Below are 16,797 nucleotides of genomic sequence, written 5' to 3'. Positions count from 1 at the left end.
GGTCATGCCTGCCGGCGCGCGCCAGAAGCACCGCCGCCCACGGGTGCCGTTGTGCGCCGGTGGGCTCCCACGGCGACGGCGGCGGCAGGACTGCGCCAGCGGCGCCAGGCCGCGCGCGCGAGTGTATATCGATCTCCACGACGGCGGACCGATTGTCGCAGCTGCCGCCATCGCGCGAGGAATTCTCCTCAGGCAGGCGCACGCAAGCCTCAGCCACAGCCAGGCGCTCGTGCGGCCAGGCCGGCGCCGGCGCGGGCTGGACGCGCGACGGGCATGGGCGGCTGTCTGGCGGGCAGCAACGGGCGGTGGCGCAGCTGCGCGCGACGTGAGCGATGCGACGCGGGCATATGATTGGCGAGATACGAGATGCGAATTGGCTGGCTCGAGCTCGGCTGCTCGCAAGGGGTGTGGCCGCCGGCGATGCGCTGCTGTTCTGCACGAGGGGCTCTGCGGGCTGCGGTGCTGCGCTTGCGATGCGTGCTGTGAACGGCGTGCGGGCGCTGGCAGGCCGTTGCCCGTGGGACGCACAGAGCGCAGAGGTGCTGGCGGTGATCTCGCAGTTGCGGGCCCGCCTGCTGCGGAGGCTGCTGGCTGGTGCAAAGATAACCAGGGCTGTAAGCGGCATGGCGCGCGCCCCGTGCACGGCTCTTGGCCCATTTGATGTTGCCCGGGCCTCCTCCGCTTGTCGCTCCCATCGCCCACTCCATCCTCTCCCGCACCGTCCAAACCGAGGTGCCAACAACACCACTCTCCAACCAAATGCTGAGATAGGTGCCTGCGCCCGCGCACCCATCGACGCGTCCGTTCCTTACGACCACATTCCTTCCTTTACCAGCTTCGACACGAGAGATACGGCGGTGACCCGGAGAATCTGCTTGCTTCTGTCCTTCGCCTATACTGTGTACGCCGCAACACCGCGCCACCCCACGCCCCGGCGTTCGCTGACCACCACGCAGTTAATCGCATTGTTTCCTCCAGTCTTCAAGCCCTGCTGTTTTCTCCTTCTTTCTCTGCTCGTCCTATGCCGTACCCACCATAAAACCGCTGTACCACCAACTGTCCTGCACTCGCCCGTCCCACCCCGTCTCGACGCAATCGCATTGTGCCCCGATACGTTGCAGCCATGGCACAAATCGCCCTCCCGCGCCAGCCTGTTACCCAGGCACCGGCCTCTGACATGGGCGCTCCGCTGTACCAGAGGGCCGACCACATCGAACTGGTCCCCAACCCGCACTTCGTCTTCCCGCAGCCGTCGCCAGACTCACCGCCCTCCGACGACCCGCGACCTTCTGGACGCCGACCTAGCTCACTGCAGGTCCTACCAACCGCCAGGCGCACTAACCCGGATTTCAGCAAGCGACGTTCCGCAAGTGCCCTACCTGATTTCAGCTTCAACCCTGGTCAACCAAGCCTGACGCCCGCCCCGTCGACTACAACTCCTCCGCATACGCCCACGTCCAACTCGCCCTCGACGCCCTCGAAGAACATTGGCCACAGGCGCGGCGCGAGCGAGTTCATCGGCGGCGGCAGCTTTCGGAGCGGCACCATGGTCCCCATGAGCTCCAGCCCCACCAAGATCGAGGGTGGCTTCCCTCCACAGAACTCGACACTGAAGCTTGGCCCTCCCGCCGGAAGAAGAGGACACGCGCATCGTCGTTCCGGCGCCATTTCATCACATGATCTCTCATTCCTACTCCAACCATCAACTAACACCCCTCCGAATGTCCCTGATATTCCTCGGATCGACAACACCCCGGCAACGCCCATCGAGAAGGAATTGAAGCCTTCGCCTTTTCCCAAGACTCAGACTCCTCCCCCGGCCATCAACGTTTTTGACTCGAGCTCGAACCCATTCCAGAATGCATCGGATTTCTCTCAGCGACCGCCATCCCGGGCGCGCGTCGGCTTTTCCGAAACCGTCGAGTACATTCGGCCGCTTTCAACCATTTCCTCCGAGACAGAGAGCACCATGTCGACAATTCGCGGCCATTCGGTCTCAAACAGCCTGTCCTCGGTCGTGAGCGGAGCTTCGAGCCCATCTGTCGCTCGGATGGCTCGTCCGAATCTCACTGTCACTTTTGACAAGGAGAACAAGTCTGGACGGCCCAGCACCGCTGGGGCAATTTTGGACGTCAAAGACACCGGCAAGGGAAGTTTCGGGGAATTGCTCAACTCTAAGCGCCCAAGATCTGCAATTTTCCCTGAAGTGCAAGTTTCGCCACCTGCCAACAGCTCCCCCGCTCGCCACGCGAAAAAGCGGAGTTTCTTCTGGTCAGAGCAACGTAACAGCGACTCTTCCATTTCTGCAGCATCCGCGGTAACAACCTCCGAGGCTTCTGTGTCCGTGCTTTCGGAATCGCCCATGTCTTCTCCGGCTGAGCCCAGCCCCTCCGAAATCCACATGAAAGCGCCGCCAACGCCTCCCCGCAAATCGCACAAGCCGCGAAAAGTGAAGTCGTGGGCCACTTCCATCATGGGCCGCAAGGCGAAGCGTCACAGCTCCAAACTCAAGGAGATGCCCCGCAGAGGATCCACCCCCACTCTTCCTAGCCAATCCAGCTTTCAGGACGATGACATCGAAGTCGATCTTGACGATCTTTCTCCGAACTTTGATGACGACAACACGGTGACCATCGTGACTCCGACATCAAACCCTGTCGATGCGAGGCCGAGGTTAGACACCAACATCGCTTCTTGGCAGCCCAAGCAGATGCTTGGCTACGAACAGGATGCCATGAGTCCAGCCATCGACCTCGATGCTGCGCTTGGTCCGTTCAACACGCCCACAATAGGCCCCGTACCACCGCGTGCCCAAGCGCGTGGCATGGTTGCGAGGCGCAAGCCGATGCACAGCAGCATGGGTATCGCATCCGGCCATCGAAGGACAGAGAGTGCGCCAGAGCTCGCGCCTTTCGAATTTCGGAACACCACAACTACTGCTCCTACCATGGCCGACGTCTTCGAGGAAGAAGAGGAAGAGGAAAGCGAGGAAGAACAAGCGGCAACATCGGCTAGTGGTAAAAGCTCGTCCGTTGTCGAGGCTTCTGCTAGCGAGGACGAGGATGAAACCGGCACTGGCATCCAGGTCGTTGAGACTGACCAGCCCCAGAACGGGACTACGATGACCTGGAATTTCAGTGACGCATTTTCGAAGAGCAAATCATCCTTTGAATACCTTGCACCTTCCCCGATGGCAACAGGGACGATCGCTTCCGTCTCTCCTGGCACCAATCCGGTCGACATTGCTCGCGCCCCCAGTCCGTTCCAGCTTTCTGAGGAGCCCGAGGAGCCTCGGACATCCTCTGTAACTCGGTCCTCTGACTCGACAATAACTCCTGCGGGAGACGGCTCCAGGGAACCTGAGCAGACTCTGAATCTGCCAGTACCGGCATGTACCCAGGCAGTTCAGTCCCCTGATTCGCTAAGCACCTCTTCCTTCTCGCCCGATTTCGGCCGCGGTCAAAGTTCCTTCGATACAGCTAGGATGGGCACTGCCGCCTCTTCCATCACTGACACCCGCTCCATGCAGATGGGCGAGCCAGGCCCTGAATGCCGTGTCTCTGTCGACGACGTTCCTTCTCTGACAAGCAGCAGGTCTACCATGACCAGCGCTCAGCATGCAAATTTCCCCTACGTCATGCCTCGGAGCCCCGGCGACCGCGTGGGGTCTGTATCTTCTATGTCAAGTATGCCATACGACACTCGTCGGAAGCGCACGAGTATCGCTAGTCTGTCAAGGCTTGTCGGCAGCTCTTTTGGAGAAAGGAGCAAGCTGTCGATTGAGCAAAGACCTCAGTCCGAGCACGCCGACAAGCCGAAGGATATGAAGCACAAGAAGACTCGGCGGCTCAGCAAGATGATGCAGTTTTGGAAGAATAAGCACAACCTGCACTCATAAATGTATATCGTCACGGCCTGTCCCGCTCTCGTCCCGGCTTCTTCGCGACCTGGTAATATCCATATTTGGACTAATGCAGCCTATTGGCCGACCTCTGGAGCCGGCCTTCATGTTGATGGCACGTTACGACTGTTTTACTTCTTTGGGTTATTACGCCCTCTCATTCATGGACACGGTGTTTTTTCCACTTTGCGTTTTGGAGCATAAGGGCGCCATCGGACGGACGAGCATATCGGGATTTGTTGTTTTATTCCTGGAAACATAACGGCCCCGACCCGGGTTTCGCCAACACACGCGTTGTTTACAGCATACAGAAAGGACAGCACAAAACCAAGGACAACAGCAAGAAGAATTTAACAGCATGGGAGGACTTCTGGAAGACATTGCTTCGCATAGGCGGTTTGGGGCAGAAGCGATCTCTCCCCCTCTTGTTTTGATTTCGTCAAAGAACGAAAAGATTGGCCTGCACGTCGAGTATGTGCAGCGCAGAGTCAAAAGTTGGCTGATCAGTTCTTCGTTCTGCTTTTTGTTTTGGGTGGCTTGAGAGTTTTGTCACATTTTCCACTGTTCGAACTACACGGCATTTGTCTTGATTTTTCGACACACGCCCGCCACGAACCCTCCTGCGTTTTAACTCTCCACTCGACCGCAAATCTCTCTCACCCTCGGACATGTTACGATCGATTCTTGTTACCAAAAGCATATCTTGGGAGGCAATTGTTTCAGGGGATTTTCTGTTGAGTAGAGGACCATGTGGGATGGAGACTGCACGTGTGTGTGTATGCGTATTTGCGTGCGCTAAATAGACATGCAGCTTGTTGAAGAACAAAGGTGGAGGATGCACAGTGTGGGGACGACGAATGAAACGCAGAAACAAACTAAATACACTCGTTTAATCATAGTCAGCTGCTTTACTCTATGTCTCTCTCCCTTCCCCACATTCATGTTGTTGTGTTGTCCGTTAGTCAAAAAAAAGTTGTTGGGGCGTTGGACTTGTTTGATCACCCTACTTCATTTCCGCTGAACGATATGAAGCTTCATTATCGCCGCGCCACCTGAATAAGTTTTTTGATTGGCATCTATGAAAGAGATGTGACATGAAACCCTCGAGTCTGTGGCCGTGCTCCACAATGGCATGTTTCAACTTCGATGCCCTCTCTCCTCCCTTTGCTGTGGCTTGCCTTCCGACTCAGAGAGTGGAATGCTTCCCACCACGTGTTGTTGCGAGTTTCCGAACGGGCCGATACGCGCGCTTCATGCGGCTGCAAGCAAGCTGCGGACTCCTAGGCAGCAGCCTTTCTTTTGTTTCTTCACGAGAGGCCTGACATTCCTACGGCATCTGGCTTCTTGCCTTGTTTTCGCTGCTAATGCGCTTCAGCGCTTGAGGCTTCGTCGTTGCAGGCTGCTGAACTCTTCGCTCTGTTGCCATTATTTTGAGTATGGTATGAGCGTAGCCCAAGATTGTTGGGATAAAGTGAGGTGATGGGACAAGACTCGTTCCACATCAGCCTACGGCGTGCGTCTGCGTTTGCTTCCTCTAGCGAAGTTTTGCTACCTTTTCTTGCAAGAAAATGCTGGCAGTCATTCCACTTCGTACTTCTAGCTTGCCCCTGCCGTTTGCTGTAGCCGTAGCCCGAATCTTTAGGCAGAAGCGAGAGCATCTGTCGGTGTAGAGCTGGGCTGAACGACACGAGCTTGTGCCTCTTCGCTACCATTGGAACTGGGCAAGATTTTCGAGGCGAAGGAAAAAAAAAAGGCACGTGTCAGAGCCGAAACAACTCGGGGTCGATAGTGCGGCATTGGGAACTGGAGGTGGCACACCTGGGGGTGGCCCCCCTGTCCACCTACACAGCCACTTTTTTTGCAATCCGTACCATTCCTTCACTCGTACCCCGCATGTTACCTCCGCTGTCTGCTATCATTGTTACATGCTCTCCAATGTTGCATTTTCGAAATGTAACGGTAGGTGAGGCTGGAGATGCGCGAGGCCAGGCAAGCTGAGATGAATGGTCGTGTCAAGTCTACGGAATTAAGCCTTTTCGTCTAACAGTGCTGAAGATCCCCGCACTTGCGTTGATCTTTTCAAACACACTGACTGAGATGGTGGCGGCGATCATGCGTCTACCGACCTTGGCTCTGAACCATTCGTGGGTAAGTAGGCTACTTGCGGAACTTCACAGCAAAGCAACAGAGATGCACTCCTGATGCTTATGCGATGTATCTGGAGAATAGGCCTGATGAGAGCTGTGATTGGCCGTGCAGTTCGCCAATTACTTTGACTCAATTGGCGGTAATGCTAGGGCATAGAACGTGCAGCTCGGGACTGTTACGCAACAACGGAACCCATGTGAAGTGCCTCACATCCTAGCTTGACCCTCACTAGAGGCGTAAAGCCTTACCTGAAAGCCTTCCTTTTCCGACGGCGGGCTCGCCCGCTGTAACGGGGTGAGATTGAGATCTCGCCGAGTCCCGGCAGCTTGGGCTTCCGGTGCGGGAACGCGGCATCCATCCAGCACAGCCACAACAGGAGGCACCTAGACATGTCTCAAACGCCGCAGCTCTCTTCTCCGTCCTCCTTTTCGTCTTTTGAACGACGAACTGCATTTACGTATTGAGATGTCACTGTCACTTCCCTGTCGTATTCGACGTACCTCGGCTGGCTACAGTATCAATCGATTCGTCTGTCTTACGGTAACTGCCTCACTCACACGACACTACCCATCATGCTAGGCTGTCGTATGTGGCACTCGGAAAGATGGCCGGGACGAACTCCTTGCCGCGAACGGACGGAACGTGCTGATTCCGGATCATTACGGAAGAGAAGAGAGCAGCAGCAGTGACAACACAGCAACAACACCTCGGCAATGCGACCAACGGAGGTTACACGATGACGACCGGCGCCGGGCCCCCTACGTACCTAGCCACGTACGCGCGAATTTCACGCAAACTGGAAAGGGATAGTAACGAACGAAGGAGCCGGAGCTAAAAAAGAAGGGTTGCGAAGTGCACCATTAACCGGGCCGGCAACGGGCCGGGTTAGGTAACATACGGCTACGGCCGGTTCCCTTTTTTTTTCTTTTTTCTTTCCTTCTGCCGGTGTCTCGACGGTTTGACCTGAGCAGGACCCGAAGGAGAGCCGTGCACTGACCATTCGTTCGGCTTTCCCTCGCTGCAATATTGCCTGTTTGGGTTAGACCGCGCACGTGTTGGGGATGATGCGAATGGTCATGTCTTTTTGTTGGCTGGCAGGACGACGAGATGTGTGTGTTGGTGTGATGGTGCGCTCATGTCGTAAGTGGGAGATTGGATGATGGCGTTGTTGGTGTTGCCAGTGGCCACGTATGTTCGAGCTTTGACTGGGTAAGTGCGATGATTATGTGTTGCCTGATGTAGGGCTGGGAAATAGCCTTGCTTTCGCCGGGATGACTTCGGGGATTGCAAACAGCAGGGTGTGGTATGACAGCGCGTTAATCGTGCGGTAAGACACCAAGGCAAGGGAAGTAGTAAATGTCTGTATCATTGGTAGGCGTGCTGGGGTGGGATATTGCGAATTAGAATTAGAATGCCCGTCTCAGAGCACTGTTGACCTCGAGCCACACAGCTAAAGGGCTGAGGAAATAGAAGTGTCGAGAATGAATGAAAGTAGGTAACACCTGGGGTCCGGAACACTTCGAAAGCCAGCCAGTCAAAGCGAAAAACAATCGTAGAGGGCGATGCCTTTTCATTTTATTTGCTTCATAACAGCGACGTACATGCCACATTGAATGACCAACAGAGCCTCCCTCATATTACACTTTCTCTTCATTAGGCCGTTTCTCGTCCATCCTTTCCCCCTGCAACCCAATCCCTATCGGTGGACTGCCTGTCCTCCAAGCGCTTTAACGAGTGAAAAAAGACCTTAAAGAAAGAAGCGGTCCTCTAATTACAACATGAGATAATGCATGAATACCAATGCAAGACGCCGCCTACCTCAATCCAAAACACTGCGGGCGGGAATTTCCCATCTGAGGGCCGAAATAGCTTGGTCTCCAAAACAATCCAGAAGCGAACGGGTCATATTGTACAGGAGAAAAGAGTCCCACTGTTCTTGTATCGGCCGTTCCCAATGTCGTCGATGGTGGTCGTGGGACGTAAAACGTTGACATATTACAAAAAATGGTGTTCTCGTCACTTCACCGCAAAAGTGACGTGCCGAATCGTCATATGCAAACGATGCGCTGCGCTTTCGCAACGATTGTCCCATACGTCTTACCTACCCTTTCTCTGCTTTCCATTGGCGGCGGCGGCCGTCGCCGTCGTCGTCGCCTTATCCTCCACCGGCGAGACTGGCTCACCATTGAGGAGAACCTGAGGAGCTGCTTCCACAGCCTTGCCATTGGCGTTCTTCTCCGCCGCCTCCTGTTCGTTCTCGCTTTCCTCGTAATCGCTGCGCTCATCCTTGACGACTTCTCCCCAGCTCGCGACGAAGCGGTATGCAATGCGCAGGATCAAAAACAGCCAGAACAGATTGACGGCCTGCAGGCTGGCGAGCAGTGCAAATGTGATGTATTGCGAGATCCAGCACTTGTATTGCTGCGTGTCCCAGTTCAGCTCGAAAGGACCGATGGAGGAGAATTCGCCATTGACCATGGACCAGAGGATGCGGAGGTTGATGTAGTGGCGGAGGTAAGTCCAGACGAAGATGAAGAAGCCAAAGTAAGGGCCAACGATGGGGGAATCAAGGTAGTTCAGGGTTTTCGACGTCTGTAAACCATTAGCGACGACAAAACAATTGCGCGAAATGAAGACGTACGGCAAGGAAGAAATCGCTGATATCGTGAGTAATGTAGACAGCCACACCCATATAAGTAAAGTGGAAGCGGTAGCTGCACCAGATGAGGGCGATGGTGATGATATGGTGCATGACGAGCTCCTTGAAGTCCTTACGCGGCTTCTCGAGCATCAGAAGCAGGACAATGGCCTGCTGGGCCCAGTAGCTAGCCTGGAGCAGGTAGTAGGCCTTGAAGACAGCCTCGTGCGTCTTGTGCGGGAAGCCCTCGTACATTCCCCTGGTGTTGAAATACCAGACCGGAGTGCGCGACATGACGTAGAGACCAAAAGGACCAAAGATTCCAAAGTAGATGGCGGTGTAGACTTGTTCCATGAAGCGTGCCTGCTTGGCGCGTGACTTGATGCCGCAGCGGATGGCTAGGGGCCGCAGGAAACGCTGCATCAGGAATTCGCGCGTGAAGGAGAAGACAATGATGTAGAATCCGACGAAGGCGAAGTCCCTGCCTCCCTTGCCATATTGTATCGGAACGGACGGATCGGCGTCGGGAGCGCGGGGAAGCGGATAGGACAGAAAGATGGCGGCGTGCAACGGGTTAGACTCGTTCGGATTGACGGCATAGGCAGCGAGGAGGAGGACGATTAAGATCAGCGGATTGAGCCAGGTATGGCGGATCGAAAGCTTCCACCAGCGGCGCATGAGAGACTTCGCTTTCCGGCGCTTCGAAGGGCGGTGCTGCTTGGGGAAACGCTTTGACAAGCGGTCAGTTGCGGCCATTGCGGAAAATGAGGGGTCTGGTACCTCTTCGGTGGGCGACTGATTGTCGAAAGCCGTCGCAAGGCTCACGGTGCCAGTATCTCCCCTGGGGTCGTCACCGAGGTTGCTGCTCTTTCGGCGGCGGCGCGAACCACTGCCGAAGCCCGTCGGCTCGCGCAGCGGATGGAGGGGCGGAAAAGGCTCAGTCTGATCGGAGCGGGCCATGGCGGATTGCGAGTCGAGGGTGGATGAGGAGGGGAGGGATGATGGTGGAAGATATGGAGCTCAGCGACGGCAGAAAATAGAGCGGCGGTCGGGAGAGCAGCGCCAATGAGCACACGACTCGACCTCCGCAATTTCCGCCTCCAAGCTCCGAGTCCAGGGTCCACGGCTTCCCGATTCGTCCGCACACCGCACACCGCCCTACGCCAGCTGAGGATTCACGTAGCACGAACACATTCCTCTGTTGCCTTGACGCATGTGATTTTACCATGCACGCATATGAACCATTATCTTACACCATTTTCTACGCCTCCAGAGAAAAATCATGCCCCCCCAAAAGCCGTTGTCCTTCATGCTGTAGCTACTACCGACTCATACCGAGCCGGGAACTCAGGGAATGGCACTGCCCTCCGCAGGGCGCTGCTTGGTGCTGAGTGGCGAATGAATCCCAGTTCGCTGTGCTTCACTGTGGACGGCCATTGCTTAGCATGACTGGCATCGCGAATGTCTGCCCACTTGATTCTCACGGCAGCCCTGAAGGCCTCCGTGGGCTCCGGAATCTTGTCGTTGGCCTTCTTTCTGGGCTTGTTGGCAGGCTTGTTGGCGGCCTCGTTGACAACCTTGTTGACGGCCTTCTTACCGGCCTTCTTGTCAGCCTTCTCCAGCATCTGCTCCAATATCTGCTCCACCTCCTGCTTGGGGTCGTACGCCGTTCGTCCTAGCCTGAGTCGCATCGAGAGGAACGCCTTGTGTATCTTCCGAATCTTTATCTTCCACTCCCTCACGCGCTGTTCCAACAATGCCCTATATCCTTCGGTGATATCCTCGTCCTTCGAACGCAGCGTGTCTCGCGCTTCGTCGATTTCCTTCTGGATCTTGGCCATTCCGCCATTGTCCCTCATCCTCGACAACGTCAACTCCGTATGTATCGGCTTTATCGCTTCCGCTGCCTCATCTGCGCCGCGCAGCTTCTTCTTTTCGGAAGCCAGCTCCTTCAGCTCCTTCAAAATTGCCTCCCTCTCCTCAGGCGTAACCTCCTTCGCAGGAGCAGCCTCCTTCTCGTCAGGCGTGGCGTCCTTCTCCTCGGACGTAGCCTTCATACCCAGTGCCTCCTTCTTTTCCTTGATAGTCATGTTGATCTTCTTAAGACGGCCAGCTGCCGCAAACACGTCGTTCAATTCTCGGTCCAGTGCTTCTTCGTTGTGCTGGAATAGTGTTCGAAATTCAGCTGCATGCTTCTTGAGCACGGCGGCCAGATCGGCGATGGAATTGGCCTTCTGGTCCATGATGATCTTGGCTCTCTCCTTCTTGGTCGGTGCCGCCTTGCTTTCCTTGAGCCTTTTTTGCGCGTCTGGCGGAAGCATAGGGTATTCCTTGGTGTGGTCCCAGTTCTGCTCGTGAAGCTTTCGGAACTCGCGTAGATTTCGGTACACAACAAGGCCTTCGGCGCTGTTGCGGAAACTGACGGTGGCCAGAGGACGCCATATGTCTTTGCGTAGCTTTGCAGGGACAGTCTTCTTGCCGGCGAAGCTGAGTTGCGACAGTGCATCGTGGTTCTGGACAGTCATTTAGCGATTGAACCTCGGCAGGCACCCCATTGGCGGCCGCCCGGAGCAATTGATGCATACGTTCAAGTTGCGCTGCAGCGAGTAGACGGTCTGGTTGGTGCGGATGTTGTTGTAGATGAAAATGTGCTGGCCATGCTCTGCGGCGGCGGGCGTGGCGACCGTCCCCTTGGACAAGGCCCGCGCGGCCTTGTTTAGGTTCATGGCGGTAGAGACGGAGAGCAGCGCGGCGCGTCGGCAGAGAGGAGGCGCTGGTGGGCGGAGGGTGGGCGAGGGAGGGTGCGGAGGAAAAGTCTCAGCGGACGTCGCGAACACCAGGCTTGGCCCGGGCGCGCTTGTGATGACGGTGGGCGCGCGGCGGGTATGCGGGACACTCTCGCCCAACACCACCTTCAAGCCCACACTCGACAACGCCATGCACGGCGAAATGACTGCGATTCCGGGGCAGTCAAGCTCAGCCTCCGCCATTTAAATCCATCGATAGCCCTCTCTGCGCGCGCGTTGCGTCCCTGCGCCCGCCAACACCATGCCGGGAAGCTCGAGCGGCCCCGGCGACCAACACCCGCCTCAAGATCTTCCCCGTCGGGAACGGCCCTGGTTACTTCCCTACGTATGCTCCATCGCATTTCTGCGCCAGCCATTATCTGCCCGCTGACACGACGTAGAACCGGAAGATCAGGCATCTCCAGGGCATCACCATCCGTAACTTGACCCTCGTGCAGGCCACCGGACGCCCACGCCGAGGCACTATCGATGATGACGCGATCCCCTCGTCTCTGAAGACTCCCACCAAGGCTTTGGCTCAGCGTGAGAGCCGCAAGCTCGAACATTCTCGGTCTTCCAACGACCTAAGATCCAACGACCTCAAGCCCATCAGCGAGTCTGCCGTGACCGAAGGCCCAAAGCCGGATAACAATGATCCTCCTGCTCCAGATGTGTCTCTCAGGCCCGCCATCGCCAGGATGCGCCGCAGAAGCACCATGGAATGGTCGGGAGCGAGCCCGTTGCAGCGCCAAAAGAAGCTCGAGGACGTGACTGGCGGACGCATGGCCAATACTTTTTTCTCGCTGCACGTCGATGGCGTTGATGAGCCGGTGTACGTGAGCGAGGAGGTCGAGAAGGCAATGAACCCTGACTTCCGCTTCTTCGACCTACATCCATGGGGCCCAGCCGTGACCAGGTTGGACGAGCTCACTGTCAAGGTCTGGGTCAAGAGCGACACCATGACCGAGCACCAGCATCTCTTGGACATTGCCGTCAATTTCCGCTCCCTGCAGTTCATTGGCAAATCAGTAAGTTCACCATCAACAATGCCGGATCTTGGTCGAGTGACTCGTGTTTTAGCTTGACAGCTTTCATCATCCCTTTCCCCAGAATTGCATTCTGTTCCACTTCACCGATGGCATATACACCAGTTTCATGGACCTCGCCTCCGAAGCCTATCGCCTCGATTGGACTACCGCCCCGGCTAAATCGACATCCGCACCCCCTCAACCGACTTCATCCTACGATCAACTAATGAGGCTTTCCACCCTGGATGACTGCATTCAAGATGCCTTGGCCACGCGCGACCGTCTAACCACAGAAATCAATGCTATCATTGAGAGGAATGACGAAGCGCTTTCTACGGTGAACCACGTTCCCGAGGCCCAGGAGAGGCTAAAGCAGGTTGAGGCGTTGGTAGCTTCCCAGAGGAGACGGCTGGAAGCTGCCAGAAAGAAGCGCAATGATCTACAAGCCGGCATCAAGTACCGTCGCGAGACCATGCGGAAAGGAAGAGAAATGCAGACTCAGACGTTGGAAGACATTGAGCACGGCAAGGAGCAGCTTGAGGAACGGAAGATCACTCTGCAGCAGGTCCAGGATGAGATTCTCGGCCACAGACGTCGTGTCTGCGAAGATCTGCTCAAAATCTACCCAATCGAGCCCATACCCGGCCGTTCCCTTTACTTCACCATAAAAGGCCTTCCGCTCCCCAACTCCGAGTTCGACGACGTCCGAGAAGACGTCACCGGCGCCGCTCTCGGCTACGTCGCCCAAGTCGTGGCGCATTTGTCCGTATACCTCTCCCTCCCACTGGCTTACCCCATCGACCCCAAGGCATCGCACTCGACGATCGACGACCCCATCTCGATGACTAACGGGCCCCGCACGTACCCGCTGTTCATGCGCGGCGCGGTGCGCTACCGCTTCGAGTACGGCGTCTTCCTGCTGAACAAGAACATCGAGCTGCTGTCCAACGAGCTCGGCCTCAAGCTGCTCGACATCCGCCAGACGCTGCCCAACCTCAAATACCTCCTCTACGTCGCCACGGCCGGCAAGGGCGACATCCCGGCGCGCAAGGCGGGCGGCTTCCGCGCGCTGCTCAGGTACCCCGGCACTCCGAACGACTCGCGCAGAGCCTCTGTTGATAGCACGGTGGCTAACGGTGCTGCGCCGCAAGAGAATGGAGGGCTGCGCGCCACCGGATCGACGACGCTAGCTTCGCCGACGAAAACGACGGCACCTGATAAGGGTGAAGCGGCAGCGGCAGCGGCCTCTTTGGTGAAGGGCGGCGGCACCGACAATAATCGGATTAGCTTCGCTGCCACGCCGAGCTTCAAGATCCATAAGCCGGCAGCGGCGCTCGGTAGCGTGTCCTGAAACTGTAAATAAGAAGCACTTTTAGGTGGATGAATTCCAGAAAGTGGGTCATGGCTTGTTTTTTTGTCTCTGAAATTGGGACCGGTTTGTTGGGCGGATGATTTTCTTGCATGCGCTATACCCGGGCCGCTTGTGTAGTCTCTCTCTCTCTCTTCTCTTGTCCGAGGGTCTGGCGCTGTGTGGGCTTTTTCCGTAGGAGCGGGCCGCTGGTGGTGGTGGTGGCACTTTTGGGAGGGTTTGGCAGGCGGGAGTGGCGGGGCAAAGCATCTGGACAGCATTAGTAACGGGTAATATCTTTCTCAGGCATAGCTCTTGATCCAGGCTGGAAGTGTTTTACCCATCAGGGAAGGAATATCTGAAGTGGATGGGGTAGAACCGGTGGTCTGCGTGTTGCGGCGTTTCGGTGGCGAAATAGGATGCTTGATACAACGACTGTATTTGTGGTTGCTGTGGAAGAGATGATGGATGAACTGAAGCAGAGCGTCTGTAGCGGGTACAAACCATTCATTGGAAGAGGATACTGCTACTGCTGTTCAGGATTTGCAGTGTTGGCAAGCAAGAAGCGCAGGAGAGCGAAGGAAGACTCACGACTATGGCGAGGCACGAATAGGGTGCTGCGGAAGGGTGGCCTAAGCTCATGGGGTGGGTTACAGTGGTCTACAAGACATGATTGTACCTTCCTCCAAGCTAAATTTATAAGAAATAATGCACTCTATTTGCGTGGATAACTGAATTCAACTGTCACATCTAGGTCCGAATATTTGCTTCAATTGCCCACGTAAGAAAAGAGCAGTGTCTCACGGAACGCTGAAGGAGAAAGTTTTCCAGCTCACTGTAAGATCTGAGGGATGGCAGTTTCCTCACCGACCCCAGAGACACTTTACCGGATCTAAGCAATGGCTACAGCCCAGGCCTCGTTTGGATGAAGATTAGGCAATCGTGCCGTCCAGGCAGAAGGACGCGGGCGCGCGCCAAGCTCCGCTGAGTCCGGAGCAAGCGTTCTCTTGGCGTCAGAATGGGGGAAACGCGAAGCTAGTGGATCTGGCGCGCCTCTCCGAGCGGTGTGTCTTCTCTGGGCAAGTTCTCGCTTGCTCGAGGATTTGACATTAAAGCGGAAGCGGGCTGAAGATGCATGAATCAGCCCATGAATTCACTTCTCCGCCCCCGATGATGCAAGAATAGAATGCAACGCAAAGGAAATGAGAAGTATTGAACAGAAGTATCTGTACCCACTGCTGCAAGAGGTCACCAGCTCACATCGGGAACACGAATGGTAGTGCGTTGGCGGTGGGGAGGGCGCCGCAGAACCCACTCTTGACGAGGGGAAGTTCACCCTCCAACCTACGCCACACAGCCTCTGGATCTCTCCGCCCGAGAATAGCTTCGACGCCACGGGTGATGCGCGATCATCTGGTAGCGAGAAGTGCAAGCGAGAGTTGCCGAGCGGATGGCGCCGCGATAGGATGTGCGGGGTTTTTTTTGCCTCCCCCCTCCAAAGCCGGAGCGGGGCGAAAAGGAGAACTCCGGCTCGCCGATCTAATTGCCCTTAGCGGAACATATCGAAGCAGACGGTACTTGTTTTGTAAATGGTCGTTGGTCAATCTTGCCCGGTTTTTTGGATGTGGCACCTGTCATGTCCCGAACGTGTCTGCCTAGCTTGTAGATCTCCCATTCCAGGCAGACCCGAGTACAGATGTTCTAGACACGCACCGCCCTTTGCCCCACATCAGCAAGCCGTTTTGCTCGGCGATCGCGACATGGCCATGTGTGGGTCCTGGGGTTTCCCGATGTGGGGGAAATACGATCGTGCGCAAGAGAGCTTAATGCCACACACGAAGAGCTTGACCAGAAGAGAAGATTTTTTTTCGATATCATCTCCTAACACGTGGCGGCTGAGACACGGTGTCCAGGAGCATAAGCGATGCTAAGACTTCCTCGTGGGCGCTGTTGGCTGAGGAAGTTCCAAGGCCGGGTGTATGCAGCGGATGGGACTGCCGATGCAGCTCACGGACCCAACAAATCCAGCTGGCACATATCTCGCATATGATCGACGCCACGGAAAAAAAAGGCTAATGCAGCTTTCCCCCTCGGAGAATACGGCAGAGCGGAGCTGTCAGCGGGGGCGGGCGCGATGGAAGGCGGCAGTCGACGCTGTCATCTTGGCAGGCTTCATTGGTGGCGGTCCGCTCCAGCTGAACGACCCCGCTTGCCTGCAGCATCTCATCTTGGACGCGGGAGCCTCCCGGGATGAAGATGCTTTGCGGGCGGAACGCATGCTAGCAGAAACTGAGCATGGCGGTGCCGTGCAACTCCCGGCTGGTGCCACGGGGGTTGATCTTCGGTCACAGGAAGGACGGGACAAGAAGAACGCCGTGGCGGGGAGTCGAGAATCGCACTTCGGCACTCGGAAATGTGAAATTCTGCAAAGCTGGGTCTGGTACTGCAACGGAGTGCGATTGGGCCGGAGCTGAAAGGATGGTACAGACAGTCAAGCTTTGCTCAGGTATCACATGGGCAGTCGCTGAGAGGGGCGGCGGCGGGAAGTGGAAGCTCTGCCAAGAGATGCGGCGTCAAGCGGGCTGATGAGCTGAAGGCTGTTGGTCGATGTTATACGAGGACGGGCGGAGAGAGCGAAGTGTCGTGGCTGGCTTGGCATACCCCAGGTCCCTGAGTGCCAAGCACTCCTCCCCAGGTTCCCATCATGGTCTAGCCCGTTCCGGGCCATGCCATGTGGCAGTCATACCATTTCGCAGCCCTCTGAATGGCCAGCCAAATGCCTTATACAGATCGTCGACCCGAAATGTCATTAGTTCATGCATGTAGCTGAATCACTTTCCCGATTAGGCCATAGCCACAAAGCCAATCATGCCGCTGCAGCTGTCGAGCTGTCAGCCGCTGTGAACAACACGGTCATTGTCAGACCCGGCTGTTTCGTATGGCCTCAT

The 16,797-nt window shown here is 56.2% G+C and overlaps 4 protein-coding genes across 4 annotated transcripts; 2 read left to right on the top strand and 2 right to left on the bottom strand.

Annotated features, from left to right (window-relative positions):
- Positions 1–1,123: 1,123 nt before the first annotated feature.
- LTHEOB_1000 (Cell wall proline rich protein) lies at positions 1,124–3,898 on the top strand (the record flags this gene model as incomplete). Its single annotated transcript, XM_035506597.1, has 1 exon — positions 1,124–3,898. One exon carries the CDS (start codon positions 1,124–1,126, stop codon positions 3,896–3,898), a length of 2,775 nt encoding a protein of 924 aa, XP_035367347.1.
- Positions 3,899–8,146: 4,248 nt separating this feature from the next.
- Positions 8,147–9,647, bottom strand: LTHEOB_999 (Ceramide synthase membrane component; the record flags this gene model as incomplete). The annotated part of the gene is made up of 3 exons (XM_035519637.1): positions 8,147–8,641; positions 8,691–9,416; positions 9,468–9,647. 3 exons carry the CDS (start codon positions 9,645–9,647, stop codon positions 8,147–8,149), a joined length of 1,401 nt encoding a protein of 466 aa, XP_035367346.1.
- A 347-nt stretch (positions 9,648–9,994) lies between these two features.
- On the bottom strand, positions 9,995–11,413 carry LTHEOB_998 (uncharacterized protein; the record flags this gene model as incomplete). The annotated part of the gene is made up of 2 exons (XM_035519626.1): positions 9,995–11,200; positions 11,273–11,413. The coding sequence occupies 2 exons, from the start codon at positions 11,411–11,413 to the stop codon at positions 9,995–9,997; spliced, it is 1,347 nt and encodes a 448-aa protein (XP_035367345.1).
- A 322-nt stretch (positions 11,414–11,735) lies between these two features.
- LTHEOB_997 (UV radiation resistance protein) lies at positions 11,736–13,852 on the top strand (the record flags this gene model as incomplete). The annotated part of the gene is made up of 3 exons (XM_035519615.1): positions 11,736–11,819; positions 11,875–12,501; positions 12,584–13,852. The coding sequence occupies 3 exons, from the start codon at positions 11,736–11,738 to the stop codon at positions 13,850–13,852; spliced, it is 1,980 nt and encodes a 659-aa protein (XP_035367344.1).
- Positions 13,853–16,797: the final 2,945 nt, after the last annotated feature.

This window comes from Lasiodiplodia theobromae (assembly GCF_012971845.1).
Source record: "Lasiodiplodia theobromae strain AM2As chromosome Unknown scaffold_3, whole genome shotgun sequence".
In the NCBI taxonomy this organism is placed as follows: Eukaryota; Fungi; Ascomycota; class Dothideomycetes; order Botryosphaeriales; family Botryosphaeriaceae; genus Lasiodiplodia; species Lasiodiplodia theobromae.
The sequence above is the reverse complement of the archived record's forward strand: the minus strand, read 5'-3'. Positions and strand labels throughout refer to the sequence as shown.